The sequence below is a fragment of the Balearica regulorum genome, chromosome 2 (assembly GCF_011004875.1).
Source record: "Balearica regulorum gibbericeps isolate bBalReg1 chromosome 2, bBalReg1.pri, whole genome shotgun sequence".
NCBI classification, from domain to species: domain Eukaryota; kingdom Metazoa; phylum Chordata; class Aves; order Gruiformes; family Gruidae; genus Balearica; species Balearica regulorum.
Genome location: NC_046185.1, coordinates 77,007,518 through 77,024,485, shown reverse-complemented (window position 1 = coordinate 77,024,485; position 16,968 = coordinate 77,007,518). Strand labels below are relative to the sequence as shown.

Sequence of the window (16,968 nt, the reverse complement as noted above, 5' to 3'; positions counted from 1 at the left end):
AGGTAAAATATTCTGATAAATTATTTTGAGAATGGATTTTTGTTTCCATTTTCAGATGAAAAAAATTAAATATTTTTAACACTCTAAATAATTTAGACCTTTTATGTAAATGATAGAAGTTTAGACAATTAGTGTCATGCAAAAGTAGCATATTTTTAGACTGAAAAAATCAATGCTAAGGACATGAGATCTGTACTACACACATCTTAGGGCTTTTACTTCAGACCAGTTCTAATCTGGTTTTGCAGATTGAGTACGCATTATTTCTTGAAGCAAATCTTTCCAATTATCTTCATCCAAAAGGAATCCAGTTTGTGCTCTTGAAGACCAGACTGTGATTCAAACAAAATGTGGTAAGTGGGTACAGTCAAGCAATTCACTTCAAAGCCACAGTCCTATTCAAACAAACATGTTACTGTAGATGCACACTGATTTTCCTGGTATGTGATTTTCAGAAAGGTATTGGGAACAAAATAGTCTGATTGAAGTGCATCTTTTCACATACTTGGCAAGAGGGTGTAGGACAACTTTGTTTCTCAAGAAACCATTTAATCTTTTAATTAACTTAATTTTGTCATATACATCACTGTGTTTAAAAAAGAAAACATTCAAGTGCTGGTTAAAAAGAGTACCTTTAAAAAGACTGAAAGTGATTGACAAGAACGATTTGGGATTTTGTATCAGCCTAGGTTCTCACATTAATGGCACACTGTCTTTCATTTTTTGGATGATGAAGAGGTTTCTAATCTGATGATGAACTGCTCAGGATGCTAAATCTATAAACTAGGATGTCATTTACTACTATATGCTGGAATAGCTATCAGATTAATATTGTCAGAAAACCAGCATAGATTTAAGAACTATAGTTCTGATCTTTGGCATATGCAACTGCCCTGTGTGGGCCAAAAGCAACACCACTGTTAGTTGACTTGATAGCTGGAGCACCTTTAAGATATATCACAGACAGCTTTGCTATACTTATAAAATGCATTACTGAACTGCAAAGATGACAAGAAGTCTGCAAAAGACAAAGCTTGGAAATCCAATGGAGAGATCGGGTCACAAATATTCTTTGAAAGTACATCAGCTGAAATGGAAAAGTGTTCTTCTGCTGTATTGAGTCACTGAGTTTATTATAGAAGTTTATCCTACCTTGAATAATGAATGCTTCATATACCAGAAAATATCAGAATGTTTACATAGTAACCATTCATTATTTTAATGGTATGTTTGTGTGTAAAGAATCTTCTTTTGCATCATGAAATCAAGAGCATGTCGTGCTGTTAGGTTGGGGTTTTTTTCCTAGTGTTATAAAAGAAATCACACTTAAAATGCCTTGCTCCATGGAATTATCTGCATGAATACTGCCTACTCAGTCAAAGTTGGGTTCACAAAACAGACTGCTAGCTTTAAAATGAAATTTTAAGTGATTAAGCTATCCACCGTTTTCTTAAATCTAATATGTTTTCCATTTTATTCCTCTGCAGCAGGTTCAGTAAGACAAGTGAGCAGGATTTCACGTCACATTTTATGATGTGAATTACATTATATGAATTAATATGTCTGTATTACACAGGAGGAATTTCACGTGCATGATGAACAAAAAAAGTAATGTGATCAAATTCAGAGGTTCCCTGAAGTCAGTGAAAACGGCCATGATTTAAAACAGAACAGAAGTTCTTTTCAAATTCATGCTAAGAGAGGAAGCTAGACCATTTTCCAGAATCCTCAGGAAGTAGAAGGATGCAAAACAGAGCTACTCCTGTGAGAATTACATTATGGAGACTAAATCTCTTAACTTTCCATACCCTTGTATAATTATATTTAAAGCTAAGTGTTCCTATATTTTAGTTTCTCTGTTTACTAAACTTAAAACCAACAGAATGATTCTCCTTCCAGTTCTTTCAGTGCAAAAGCAGTTACTCCCCATCCTCCAATCTCATACTGAAATTATATATTAAGAAGAAAAGTAAATGACAGCAGAATCAGGCCAATGGACTTTTCAGAAACAGATTTTTCAGATATTTAGAAATAGCTATCAATCCAAATCATAAGTTCTAATATTCAGATTAAACTACTGAGCGTGATCAAATTTAAATATGCAGTATTTAAAGATGTCTGAATAGGTAAATTCAGTGATGCATTACACATATACAGAAACAAAAGCTAACACGGTATACAATAAACTTGAGTTCACCTGAAAAGTTTCTTAGGAATGAAACATAGTCTTGTAGTCCAGACAGGACTCTGACAGTGTCTCAGAAAACATGTATAAGTCATTTCTTCTGATTCTCTTCCCTCTCCACAGAAAAACTATTTGATATACCAATCATAGGGTTTAGAATATCTCGGGTTTAGCTTGTAGTTGAGCAGCTGAATGCAGTATTTAATTTGTCAGTTGCTTTGTTTTATAAAACTATAGTAGGCACTTTTTTCACTCCTGTGAAAGGATAGTCACAATCTTCCAACACAAATATTCCTTCTGTGCATGGATCAGGTGGCAACGTGTATGAAAAGCAGTAGACTTCGTATAAATCCAAATTCCTAGGTTCATTTTCACCAAACTAGAACAGGCCTATTCCAATGTCTGCATTCGGAAATAAAGATCAAAATGCTTTTTCTATTTTGTTCTGTTTAGCTGTTCAGAATACCATCAAACATGCTGCTTTATGCAGTAAAACTTTAAGATCCAGAACATTAGAATCAATTATTTTAAAGTTTTTTCCTCCACTTGAAGTGTATTTTGAAAAACTCTTATTCTCAAGCAGCCCAACAGCTGTTTAAAAACTTCAAAGTACAATTTCCAGATCTTAGCACAAAAGAGTCTCTATGCTAAGTGAAGAAAAATGACTTGCTAATTTTAAAGTTGTAATGATTTTAAATTACATTTTGTGCAGTACTTAATTTTTTATTACTCTTTCAACTGCACATAAGTAGACAGGAACTATCTGTGAACAAAGCTGCTTGTTCCAAAAACAGAACTGTTTTTTAATGGCTCCAGAAAGAAAAGTGTTTACTGCTCTTTGTGAGCTTTTACTGCTGTCATGATGTTTGATGTATATAGCTAGACAGACTTTTGGGGCACAAAACACCTTCTTGGAGTGTGTGTCAAGGGCTGGTGTGCCTGAAAGAATCTGATTTTTTCTAACTATGACAGGTAGTACAATGAAAGATAGGCTCTGTTCCTACAAATATTATGCTGAAATAATTGTATTTATTTTGAAGCATTCCAAAAAGCAGTATTTTGATGGTCTTTCCTAAAACTCAATTCACAATTCTACACTTCCACTGGAAGGATTCTTTTCTTTCCTACAACCACACTGAAAAAGTTTGAAATAGTGTATCAAGCAAGGTTTACAAATCCGAATTTCCTACTGTTATGGAGATTCGCTGTGATAGATATTAGAAGACTAACAAGTCACACTAAAACCCAGAAGATTTTTATCACTTAGAGAGGATTACACCTGTTCTACAAGGAGGGTGAATGATCAAATTCTTTTACTCAGCAAACATTTCATGAGCTAGAAACTTTAAATACCTTTTCATCTGTTTATACTTTCTTTTCTCTGAGTCAAAAAAAACCCCAAAACCCAACAAATCCCTGAATGTTACAACAGCCCTAGGACACTAAGAAGTATCTTTGTGGTATATACCAAAAACTGTGGTGACTGAAGCTGAAGTGCTCTCATTATCACTTTTTAAAAATAATTTTTCTAAAACCTCTCTCATCCCTGTAGAAAGTTATATCAGGAAAACACAAGTTTTATTCTCTCACTTGAAATTATTTTGCCTGCCTGCTGCTGATTCTAGTACACCTGAAGCTGCCACAGAGCCAAGAACATCTGCCACCATAGCTTTTTTGCTCAAGGCTGACATAGCAACTTGGGATATTATGAAGCAATCTACTCAAAGAGATTTAAACCTGTTAACTGGAAGAAGTCTGAGGTTTCCATGGATTTCTGTTCTACACCGTTGAAACTGCAGTTCGAGTAAGCAGAAGCTAGAGGAGTTAAACAGGCAATGTTGGTTAATTGTGAATGAGGAGGTTGTCTTCTGTCTGATCAGATTAAGCTCAGTACTTAAACACATGACAATATACCTGATACCGTGTCTGTCTGTCATGCATCACAGACTGGGCATCAAAATATATCAGTTACAATGTAGGACACTCAAGCTATCCAGAATGTTATCTCCATCCCAAGGGAGATTAACAGTTTCACATAAAATTACATAGCCCACAGGCTTAAGTATCAGCAAAATGACCTATACTACCTTGAGGCAAAGAACGCTAAAAATTCTTTCTGAGGGTGAAGTCTGTTATGAGATCCAGAGCAAAAACACAGTGTAGTGCTAGATGTCATACATATGTGAAATGCTCTGCTATGAAGGTTGGGATGTAGAGGATTAAGAATGAAGAATCACAATGGTATAAATGGTATTTCAGATCATGTAATAGGAAAAGTTACTTGAAAATATAAGACCAAGGACAGAGTTGTGATAGCAGTATAGACTAAGACGAAAGCAAATAGGGTTTGGAAACACTGCCATTATAAAAGGATGAATGGTTCACAACCAAAATTGTAAACTAAAATATGAGATTACACAGGTTTATAAATTCATCACAATGCCTATTGTCCTTTTAAAAAATGAAATTACACTAAAGGGTAAATAAGACATACACAGAAGGAAACAAAAGGCAGAACTCAGATTCCCTGCTCAGACTTGGAAAGATATTGCTGATGATCCAGTCATGATCTCTAAGCAATCCTTAGAGCAAATAACATAAGTTGCCCAACATACTCTATGCAGAAACAATGATTTGGTGTTTTCATGCCCTACCAGCAGATTATGTAATGATTTCAAATTAGAAAATTATTTCATTAGAGACATCTTTTTGAAAAAAAATGTTTAAATTCTCCATGAGCAGATTAACCAGAAGTTGAAACTGGCAAGGGATGTGAAAGTCCAGCAGAAACACATGCAATTGAGGAAAAGCAATAAAAATGTTGGCCCCAGGTTGAATAGCGTTGAATGACCTAGCGACAAATGACATAGAAAACACCAAGGTATGCAATGACACCTTTGTTTCACTCATTCCTAGCAAGGGCTGCTTTCCAGCTCTGCCCCAGTGTCTACTAGAGTTTAGAGGAGGTGCTACAGGGTGTTAGACACTTATTTAAGTGAGCTGGACATATACAAGTTTATAGACCAGAATGAGATATATCTGAGGATGCTGAGAGAGCTGACTATTTAATGACTGATGTCTGTTTTGATGGTGATGAGCTCCCCAACGACCAGAAAGACCAAAAAAATACATCCATCATAAAAATAGGCAAGGAAGAAGACCCAGGGAACAACAGGTCAGACATCCTCACCTCAGGCCCTGCAAAGATGGTAGAACTGCTGGAAGTCATTTGCAGATGCATGAATGCCAAGACAGTGATTGAGAACAGGCAGCACCAATTTGACTTTGGCAAATTATGGCTGACCAGCCTGACTGTCTTCTGGAATTAAATGACTGCTTCTGAGGATGAGGGGAAAGCAGTAGATGTCATATACACTGAAAGACTTTAGCAAGGATTTCAGTATGATCCTCCATCATATCCTTGTAGCCCAACTATGGACATATGGACTAGATGAGTGGGCTACAAGATGGATGAAAAACTGTCTGTATTGCCATTTTGAAGATTGGTCTACCTAGCAGCCAGTTATGTAGAGCTTTCCTCAGGGCTGATAAAAGCACCAGAACTGCTTAACATCTTTACCAGTGGCCTACACCACAGGACTGAGCAGCTTCTTGTCCAGTATGCAAAAGGTATCACATTGGCAGGGGAGCTGATACACTACAGGACATTGCTGCCATTCAGCGGGACCTTGCACGACTAGAGAGTCAGTCTGCCAGAAACGTCATTAAGTTCAACAGTGATAAATGCAAAGTGCTACACCTGAGACAGAATAAGAACAGCAACATATGCAGACAGGGGATGGGGACCAGACGACGTTGGAGCAGCCTTGCAAAAAAGTATCTGTGAGTCATGGTGGATTTTAAACTGAATAAGAATTTGAAACACACTTTTGAAGCAGTGAAGGCAAACCGCGTACTGGGCTGCATTAACAACAGTATATCCAGCAGGTCAAAGAAGTGATTATTCTCTCCCTACTCGGCACTCATTTGGGCACTCTGGAACACTGTGTTCAGTTTTGACTCCTCAGTACAAGACAGATACTAACAAACAGAAGCATGTCAGCAAGAAGGCTTCTGAGATGATTAGGGAGTTGGAGCATAGGACAAGAGGCAGAAGAAACTGGGATTTTTACCCTAAAGAAATCTAAGGAGGGAATTGCAGTCCTTCATTACCTAAGGAGAGATACAGGGAAGGATAATCTATACTTTTTAAGAGGTTTCAGCTGGGATAGAGTTTATTTTCTTCCTAGTAGCAGGTATAGTGCTGTGTTTTGGATTTAGGATGAGAATAATATTGATAACACACTGCTATTTTGGTTGTTGCTAGGCAATGTTTACACCATGTTAAGGACTTTTCAGCTTCTCATTCTGTCCCACCAGTGAGGAGGCTGGGGGTGCACAAGAAGCTGGGAGGGGACACGGCCAGGACAGCTGACCCAAACTGGCCAAAGGGATATTCCATACCATGGGACTTCATGCTCACTGTATAACTTGGGGGAAGCTGGCTGGGGGCTGAGATCACGGCTTGGGAACTAGCTGGGCACCAGTGGTCTGTGGGTGGTGAGCAATTGTGCTGTGCATCACTGATTATTTATATTATTTACTATTATTATTATTATTATCATCATCATCATCATCATCATCATCATCATCTTAACTTTCTGTCATATTCAACTGTTCTTATCTCAACCCACGAGTTTCACACTTTCTTTTTTTTCCAGTTCTCTCCACCATTCCACTGGGGGTGGGGGAAGCGAGCAAACAGCTGTACCGTTGTTTTAGCTGCCTGCCAAGTTTAACCACAACAGAAGTGCACCACAAAAGGACAAGCAGCAACAATGACAAGTTATAATAAGGGAAATTAGGATTGAAAATAAGAAAAAAAGAGGAACAGGTTGCCCAGGAAAGACAGAAGAACTCCAAGGACAGAGATTCCCCCAACTCAAATGGTCAAGGCCCTGAGCAACTTCATATCTGAAGGTAGTCTGTCATTGAGCAGGCAGTTGGGCTAGATCACACTGCCCATCATCCTATTATTCTATCCTTCCAGAAGACTCCCAGCTGTCTCTCAGTGCAGCAAAGAATGTCATCCTCACCCTCTGTTGCATCCAGCATGCTTTGCTCCATCTAGTACTCTTTAGAGATGGCACCATTCTTTACAGAGATCTGAAAAGTGTTTTAGTTTGGTTATCTCACCTTTTTCTTTCTGAAAAATGAAAGTTAATGTATATGATATACATACAAACACTCGCAAAGTATCCTTGGTTACTTCTCCATTTACATTCCCACCTTTATAACCCTCCTGTTGCTTTGGGCGGGGAGTGGGGGGAAGGGGAGAGAATGCGGGAGGACACGTAAGAAAACAAATCCTTACTTGAAGAAAGACCACCACCTGGTCCATTCCACTGGAATATTGGATCAATCAGTTCTAAGTTTCGCAGATGATTTGTAAGACATAAAATACGTGGACTGTTGTGATTCAGCTTGACATAAACTTTAACTGAAAAAGAAAAATTATCATTAGCATCAAGTATATATCAATCGTATCCCAGCAGTGAGCTATATAAATTTCAAGACAGTGGTTCAACAATGACCTTGAGTTCTAATTTTGAGATTGGTTCTGTTATCTCTACCATCAAAATGAAATACAAAATAGAGAGCAGAGTTGTTTTCTCCGGAAAACAAAATTAAGAAAATTCTTTCTAGTTCTAGGCTTATCTGGTTGTGTAAACAAGAAGGACAGTGCACTGTAACATCCTCCTGAATGGAGTATGTCACTTAGTAGATCTGCACAAGCATGGGCAACATTCTGTCCCAGTTGGTGTCCAACACACGCATGGAGAGAGTGAGGCTGCAGGATACTCAGACTCGGAAGCTTGCTGTTTCCATCCTATTAGCAATCACTTTTTACCAGTGCACAATGAATTTGCTTAAAAAGTGTTTAGTGTTGTAGCTCACTAAACGGTGAGCTGCCTATTGTTTAATTCAGATATAATGAGATAGGAAGTAAACTGGGTAAGGTAAGGATTTACTTAGCCTTTACTCATGGTAAAGCAGTTGTGCACGTCTTCTATGCGATTTGTAGCATACAGGTGCTTCTAGATCTTCAGTTGTTTCTAAAAACTACAATTTCAAAATACTGGTGTAGTCATAATAACTTCCATAATATGCAAGATTTCAGTGTGTACAATTTGTTTTATTTCTGTTCCCAGTGACATTCTGCAAAGCATTTGTCCTCTTCAGAAGCATGTGACGCTAGATATTTATGCTCTAGTGACGTCTAAACTTGAATATACCATGCTCTGTATCAGGCTACCCTAATGCAACTGACAAGCTACAATTAGTATAAAACATTATAGCTACTACATTTGTGATTTCGAGAATCTGACTAATAATTAAAGCTGAATCAAATAAGCAAATTACCACAATGTTATCTTACTATTGACTATTTCAGATTCCCTGCAAGTGGAAAACAGTTTAAGTATTTGTTGCAGGAAGGGATTAATGGTCAGAAAAAGTTTTCACTTTTCCATTGTGGCAACTGGCAGTAATGCCACCCAATTTTCTCTCCTCTCCAAGTATAATTGTTCGCTTTCATTAAAAAAAATGAAAAGCCCCTTAAATTCACATTACAGTATTAAGTTGTTTAAACAGAATAAAGACTTAGATACAACACTTAATACATAAGAATAACTTCAGAATTTTGATAGTCTTAAGATCAGAAGGTATGTCCATCCCAGCTAATAATCAATTTTTTACAGTAGCTTATATTGCAGAAAACAGCAAAGTATATATTTTCAATTGTAAAATAGTATATCATGGAAACAAATGTCATTTACAGGTGGTGTTTCAGTTTTTAACCTCAAAGCATGAAAATTAATATGAATTCTACATGTTAATGCAACTGCCAATATGATTAGTCTTTTTCCATTGCAAATCCTTAATAGTTTTTCCTCAAAATTTACTTACCAATTGGCTTAAGTAATAGTTTATTGGGGCAAAATTGTGTACATTGCATATCTCTCCCACTTCACATTTTGGTTTTTTATTTCCTCAAGGTCGCTTTGTTCTGTCTTGTAGCAATATTAGAAAAAACTACATATCCATAATAAAAAGTAACAAAATTATGGTGTCATTATTATCATAACCTGCCGCGATGGTAAATTCTGTCTCACCACTGTAAATTTACATGACAGTTTTGTAAACCTGTATTATAGGAATAATATAACAGAATGGCATCTGATAGAAAATAATAGCTAAAAAAATATCTACCAGGTATAACCTTATTCTTCCTTCAAAATAAAGTCTTACTCTTCTAATTAAAGTTCTTTGCTATTTTTCTTATTTGTTCATGTTCTCTCCATTATAAAAATATTTATCTTTGTGACCCAAAAAAAGAACATTTATGTCCGGTATTTTACAAGTTCAGGATTTTAATAGTGTAGGATTGTATTTAACCAAACCTTGGTGAAAAAAAAACTCTCAAAATAGAGATGTTGCCCAGCATCTCAAAAGACCACTTGAGCCAAGTCTAATACACTCACAATGGTCTGTCCCAGACAAGGTGGAAACATGCTTTATTAATACTAAATTGTTTAGAAACAGAACTGGGACAGAACATTTTAATCTTGCTTTCTAACTTTCAAACATCCCTGTGCCATTCAAGTTATGGCCATGTTTACAGACATGAGTCAGAATCAGAAGAGAGAAAAAGTACACTAATAGGATGAACATTTAGATCACTCAGAGCCATTATTTAACATTAATGCTAAATAGTATTAAATTACAAAGAGAAACCTTTAAAAACAAATTATTTACCAGAATTGTTTCAGCTTGGGACAAAAATTAGTATGTCTAAGAATTTGTATCCAAAAAAGTAAAAAATGTCACCTTTTAGCATTCCTCTAAACAACAGAAGTATCACTTCTAGATATGCTACTAGTAAAGCTATAATTAGAAAACACACAAGAAGAAAACTATGGGGAACAGTATTACCAAAACCAAGCCAGCAATGTGCATTGAGAGAAAAAGCAACATAAGTAAATATATGACAATGAGGAACAGCCTGGTCTTTAATTTAATTTTCAGCTTTTCAAATAATGTTTTATTTAATGAGAAGACAAAGGGATATTATATTCTGGAGTTAGACGGATTTAACTTAGAAAGCAATTAATTCTTATATCTTCTTAATTTTTGTTGTAGAATATAATATAAATTTCAAGTCTCAGGTTTTGTGTACATAACAGGCAAGATGAAGTCGGAATACCTACAGTGCAAGAAAGCAGCATTTCAGTGCAAGAAGTCATACAACCAGGTAGAAGAGCACATAGAATACTGTTATTTTTATAACAATTACAGAAAATAAAGATCTTGGTTTCATAAAAATGAGTAAGAATAAAAAAACCTATGAAAAATAAATTCCAGTGACAGAAATATGCTGTGGGATAGCCTAATAAGAATACAGAAGTCAGTACAGAATTGTAATTAATTAAACTACTTAAAACCATTGAAAACAATTCAACAACAAGGGATATGATAAAGAAGGGCCTTTTCTTGGTAAAAGCAATATTGTCACTAAAATTTGTTACATTATGTTTAAAGAAATGTACCTGGAAATGTGACAGATCCCACTATTTTTAAGCTATTGTGTCTTGGCCCTGCACTTCTTAAAAATCTCTTTGAGGTCTGAACTGTTAAAAAGTAAAACAATTACATCAATACAAATATTTAATTTATCTGAAAAAGCAAGCAGCATACTTTAGGTTAATCTACGCACTTTAAAGACTTGTTCATACACAGATATTAAGTTAATACTTGCCTAAGGACTTATACAATGCATGTCTCTAATTAAGGCAACAAAAGCCATTGACAAAGGTCTGATATAGAAAAAACATCCTTATTCTAAACAGCACTTAAGTTTAGATTCAGTTTTAAATATATTCACATTTTACAAAACAACTGTCCCATTTTAAATTAAGAGTGTCCAAAATAGGGATAAAGGAGATAGGCACTGTCCAAAATAAGGATAAAATTTAGCTGCATTGTAACAATACCCTCAGTTGGGATGTCAATCAATGTGTATACGGACCATTACTGAAGTAATGAGCTTGGGTTCTGTCATGACTGTGATTTTCTTAATTTCCCCATGAACTGAAATAGAAGGTATTGTATGGCTATTTTCATTTGTATTTCTTCTATTTTAAATAGAAATTAAAAACATATTCATAAAGTTTGCCAATCTTTGCAAGACATACAAGGCTTCTGAAAGAAAACTGAAGTATCTTTCAGGTGAGCATTCTAGCACAAGTCAGCTCTGATTTTCTTTCTACAGAGTTTCCAGACATACAGAACTGAAGCCAGCAGACCTCTCCGCATTTTGTGTTCTTTGTCTCCACCTCCTGTTTAGAAAGAACATGGGCTACTGGGAGTTAAGGTATGCTTGTGATTTCTAATTTTTTCAGGGAATCTGGGAAAGAAAGTAAATAACAAAGGAATAGAAAGCCTTAAATACAAAAGACAGCAATAAAATACTGAACATAGCAGCAGCAGCAATTATTTTATGAAGATGGGCTAAATAGTTACGTGGCACCAGATCAATGCTTGTTGCTAACTTAGGTTCACTATTCAAAAACTAAAACCAACAATAAATACTCTGGGAAACTGGTTATAGATTAAGCCATTTGTTGGGGGCAATGAGAGTGGAGTTGAGTCCTAGCTTTGTTTTGATTTATCTTGATTTAAACAATAGTGGGACATTGTCAATTCACCCCATCTATTATACAAATGGTAATTGTACTTCTCTACAGTATTGTTATGGAAAACAGAAGCAAGGCAGATTCTTCAGCTATCAGAACAAGATAATAAAGGTAAATTAAAAGAACTGCCTGTACTTGCCATTTCAGAATGTAAGCAGAATATGTCATTAAAAATACTTCAAAAGTAGGAAGAAATAAAACCTTGCTTGAAAAAAAAAAAACCCCAAACCTGCCAGAAAATAATCATAAGAGTAGTCTCATATATGATTGATTTCTGTGATTAACAGTTTAATTTACTTTGCAATATTTCTTCACTGTGTACCACTTACACAACTTTGAGGAGCAAAATTTTCCAAATAACTTCATTTTCCCTAAAGACCTCCTGGAAGGATTGGAAAGGGTTTTTAGTGAAAAACAAAATGGATTCAAATTTTCTCACTGGAATACTTATGTTAAGTCATTTAGAATTCTGCTGCATTGGCAGAAATAAAACTAATTTTTCACTAAAATGCAGCTCCCAAAAGAACATGATCAGATTCTCCATTGACAAAAATCAGCATACGCTTTGATTTTAATAAAAGCGTAATAATTTATAGCAAATTATAAATCCTACCTGAAAAACAGCCCATTTTAATATTCCTTCTGCCACTATTATCTGTCCACATGATACATAAATATTTTATGAACTGTCAGGTTGGTTTATGTATCATAATAGGAAAGGAAACACATAATCTACTAAAAACAAATTGATGAGAGAAAAACTGGAAACAACAATCTTATACAGGAGGTATTCAAAGTTTATGAGAAGGCAGCTGAACAAATGTGCCTAGTAAAATTAAGCATTGCAAACTGACAAGGTATGAGCAGATACACATAACTTTATGGGATGTTTAGGCACTGCTTAATCAATGCAGAAGGAAAGTAATATTTTTTTACAATAATAATTTAAACCCAAAGGTGGAGCTCTTGAACTGTTTATTTAAAAAGAACTAGAAACAGTGGAAGCAGTACCTTCCTTACTGAAGGTAGATAATCTAAAACAACTGGAATTACTTTTTCGGTATCTTCAATGACAATGCATGCTAGATTTTGAGAAAGTCAGCTTAAATGTTCCTTCATGCGTATATGTTTCATTTGCACAGCAGCCATTTCAGTCAGTAAATGTTTCTGTCCCCATATGAATCCCAACTCTCATACACTCTTTCCTTCACTTTCTACACTGGTTTTTAAATTTTTTTTCCAGCCTTTTTTCAGGTTTCCTACTTGAATTCATTTGCTCTCCTAATCACATGGCATTTAAATGGCACTTCCTGCAGCAGTTTCTAGCAAAAATGGTCTTCCAATTCTCACACTCTATTATTAAGTTGCATAGAAAAAGCAACAAAACCAGCAAAGGAAAAGGGAAGTGCTTAAACTGCATTTTTAAAGTCATTAAATATATTATTCCATCCCTTCAATTTGAACCTGCACTTAACAAGCAGTGAGAAAAACTAAGTTTCACTCATGTTTGAGAAAAATAAGTGAGATTTCTGAATTAATTCCTCCAATTAAGTTTTTTAAGCAGGCCAATGCACTAGAAATATATAGTCTGATTCCTCACTGTCTTGTACTTCTTAGAGGCATAATACAAGTGACATAACTGTGAGCGACAGTTCCTTTTGCAGAATAACAGAGTTGAAGAAAAATAGTTTTACATCACTATCAGACACATGGAAGTTTAAAGTAATTCATCTCCAAGTCTGGGGTGATTCAAACTTCCCAGCTGCCTAAAGAGCCATTTCTGAAGACTGAAATTCAAGGGTACATTTGCCATAGACAGTGGCTGTGTTACTTTGGGATTCATTAGGCGACTTTAAAATCTGATGGAGTTAAATTCAAAAGTTTTACTGCTCATTTACGCCACCGAAACAGGCCGAAGATCCTGCAGAGAGTTAAATTTAAGTGTAAAATGCTAACACCCTGTTTGATGCTTTTAAAATCTACTTGGCAGATGTATAAATTCTACCCAAACACTGAGACAAACGGAGCTGATGTATTTCTGAGGGGTTCTGCCTATAGGGGGAAGACTCTCAACTCGAGATTAGAAGTAGCAGATGGACTGTACGTGCACAGACAGACAACCCCTGCTGCTCCTCTCTGATCAGAGGAAGTTAGAACGGTGCCAGGGAAAGAGGCGTCACTGCCCATTTCCTGCCCAACGGAGGAATCCAGGGAGGTTAGAACTGACCGAATGAGCATTCATTCCTACACCCACTGAGTTGAAAGGGAATGCATTCACCTGCTTAATGTTTCACATAAAGTATATTCTATTACTTCATAAAATATTTTATTTGGAATCTTCTAGTCTTAGAATGAACACTACATTTGCAAAATTAATCATCTTCACAATAATTCATCAGAAAATTAAGTTTGGTCTGAAAACTGCAGAGGCAGAAAACAGAGTTCAAAATGAGCCTTAAATAATTAAACAATCAATTTATTAATTAATAAAATACTGTATTACTAGAATCTTCAGTTGACATAATTTCAATTCATTTATTTAGGAATGAAAATTCTTTGAAGTGATAGGAAAAAATTTATTTAAGTTATGGTAATTGTTAAAAGTTTTTTCAAAGTAATTATGTTCTGAGAGAATTTTTGTGAAGAGGTTTCTGCACCAAAAGAGCATATAAATAGCAACGCTACTTACATAAGTTATTTTTGCTCAAGCATGCTAATAGTCAAGTGTTTTTCTATATCCAAGTATTTTAATTACAGCTGACATTTCTAAGCTGCCTATTGATGGTAAGTGCTGTGCAGATATATTACCATTTCTGTTACTAGTCATGTGAAAGTCATATAGGAGAAACTGAACTTCAGTTTCTAATTGCTCAATTAAGTTTAACCCTTTTGACAAAAAGCCTGCAAGATATGAACTATATTATGTTTTTCAAGTAGGCCTTCATATTTTCTTTCTGACAATTACGCCACTAACACATTTCATGAGTTAAAAAGGATATTTTTTTTTTGTTATCATATAGCAAGCTAAAGTTAAAAATGTTGTATCTTTTCAGCAAGATGGAAACTTCCTTCAGATGGCTCAGAAAAGTCAAATTTAATTAAGACATTTTAAAAAACATGCTCCATATTGTCCTCAAAAAGTTTAATTATTCACTTAAGGAAAAACACATAAGCCAAAACTGTCAGCATTAGTAAACAAAAACCAAAATGAAAAATCGTTAAAGAAAAAGGTTCATATTCTTTACATCAGTCTGAACTCAGACTATAACACCCCAGTGCAAAACAATTGGAGTTGACAATGTCTATTATGCCTACTAAAACCAAAGACAGAAGAAATACTATGACATTTCAATAAATATATATTGAAATACTGCACATGGTTTTCCCTTTTTTTGCCAGAGAAAAGAACTTTGAACTTCACCTCTGATCTTGCTCCTGGAAAAGATCTTGGCTCTCTAAAGGATTTGGTGAAAGTCGATCACAGAATAAGAAGATCTGGCACATATGCACAGTGATGTACATATTAAATAATCTAATTTAATACTATCAGAAAGCCTAAGTGATTTACTGCAGTCAAATTTCAAAACCTCACCAGGAAGCAGACTCTGTCATTTCAGGAACATCCCCACCCCCTCACCCCCCACCCCAGTATCAACACAAACTTAAAACTACCAGGCTGTAAAGAGGGTGACATAGGTAACACCACACACATCTGCTTTTGTAGAACAGTGTAAATAAATGCATGACAGCAAGCCTTGTGAGGAGCAGCTGAGGGAACTGGGGTTGTTTAACCTGAAGGGGGCTGAGGGGAGACCTTATTGCTGTCTACAACTGCCTGAAAGGAGGCTGTAGCCAGGTGGGTGTCAGTCTCCTCTCCCAAGTAACAATAGGATGGAAATGGCCTCAAGTTGCACCAGGTCAGGTTTAGGTTGGATATTAGGAAAAACTTCTTCACCAAAAGGGTTGTCAAGCACTGGAACAGGCTGCCCAAGGAAGTGGTTGCATCAGCATCCCTGGAGGTATTTAAAAGACACGTAGATGTGGTGCTTAGGGACATGGTTTAGTGGTGGACTTGGCAGTGCTAGGTTAATGGCTGGACTTGATGATCTTAAAGGTCTTTTCCAACTTAAATGATTCTGTGATTCTATGATTCTATGACAACAGCATAGGCAGGGAGTGAACTCCGGAAAACTGTAAAATTCACGCCCAATGCTCCAGGCAGGGCAGGGACGGGACACCGCGAGGTGTCGGCGCCGCCGCCAAGCCCTGCGAGGAAGGCGCATCCTGTGCCTCGACCCGCCGTCCCGGCACCTGCCCGATGCCCCGGCTGTCGCCGGCCTGAGGCGAGCGGCATCCCAGCGACTGCCGCCGGGCGGCGCCAGCCCACCGCCCGGGACGGTACCTGCGAGTGATGCCTGCAGCAGGACGAGCAGGAGGAGGAGGCGGAGGCGGGCTGGGAGGCGGCCGGCGGCGGCCGTTGCCCGGCGGCAGCCCCACGCCCCACCCTGCGCCGCACGCCACATCGCCGAAGCCCCCAGCGTCTCTTCCGACCTCTGGGGCGCGCGGCAGCCGTTAGCCGCCCCCAACGGCCGCCTGGTGAGGCGCGCGGGGCAGGCGAGGCGAGGCGAGTCCGGGCGCGCCCGGGCCGGGGCGGCGCGGTGAGGGCGAGCCGCGGGGGCGGAGGTGGCTTCGCCGCCCTCCGGGCCTCCCTGCCGTGACCCGCCGCGGGGAAATCGGCGGCGGGGTTTTCCCAGCCGCAGTGCCAAGCTCTGCACTTGCGTCTCTGGCGAAGGAGGGGAGGGGGGGGGAGGCTTTCACATCCTCAAACCCCAGGGAAACATCTGCCGCCGCGGCAGCTCCATCCTCAGCCGTCCAGCTGCCGAGTTATACATAATTTATCCCAATCCATTAACGCACCGGCACGTCCGCAGCTCCTTTGAAACAGCCAGGCCGGCGGTGCTGCGGATTGCGCCTGGGGGTGGCCAAAGGTACAGTGCACTGGTTTCATGCTTACTGCAGGTGTTTCTT

The 16,968-nt window shown here is 37.6% G+C and overlaps 1 protein-coding gene across 1 annotated transcript in view; it reads right to left on the bottom strand.

The window, feature by feature from the left end:
* Window positions 1-16,739, bottom strand: part of ZPBP (zona pellucida binding protein) — a 30,647-nt gene extending 13,908 nt beyond the window's left edge. Inside the window, exons 1-3 of the mRNA XM_075747114.1 lie at window positions 16,343-16,739; window positions 10,795-10,875; window positions 7,560-7,685 (exon numbers count right to left, since the gene is read on the bottom strand). Of these exons, the coding sequence (XP_075603229.1) occupies window positions 7,560-7,685; window positions 10,795-10,875; window positions 16,343-16,463 (328 nt within the window). The 5' untranslated portion in view covers window positions 16,464-16,739. The remainder of the gene's footprint in view (window positions 1-7,559; window positions 7,686-10,794; window positions 10,876-16,342) is intronic.
* Between the last annotated feature and the right edge of the window lie 229 nt (window positions 16,740-16,968).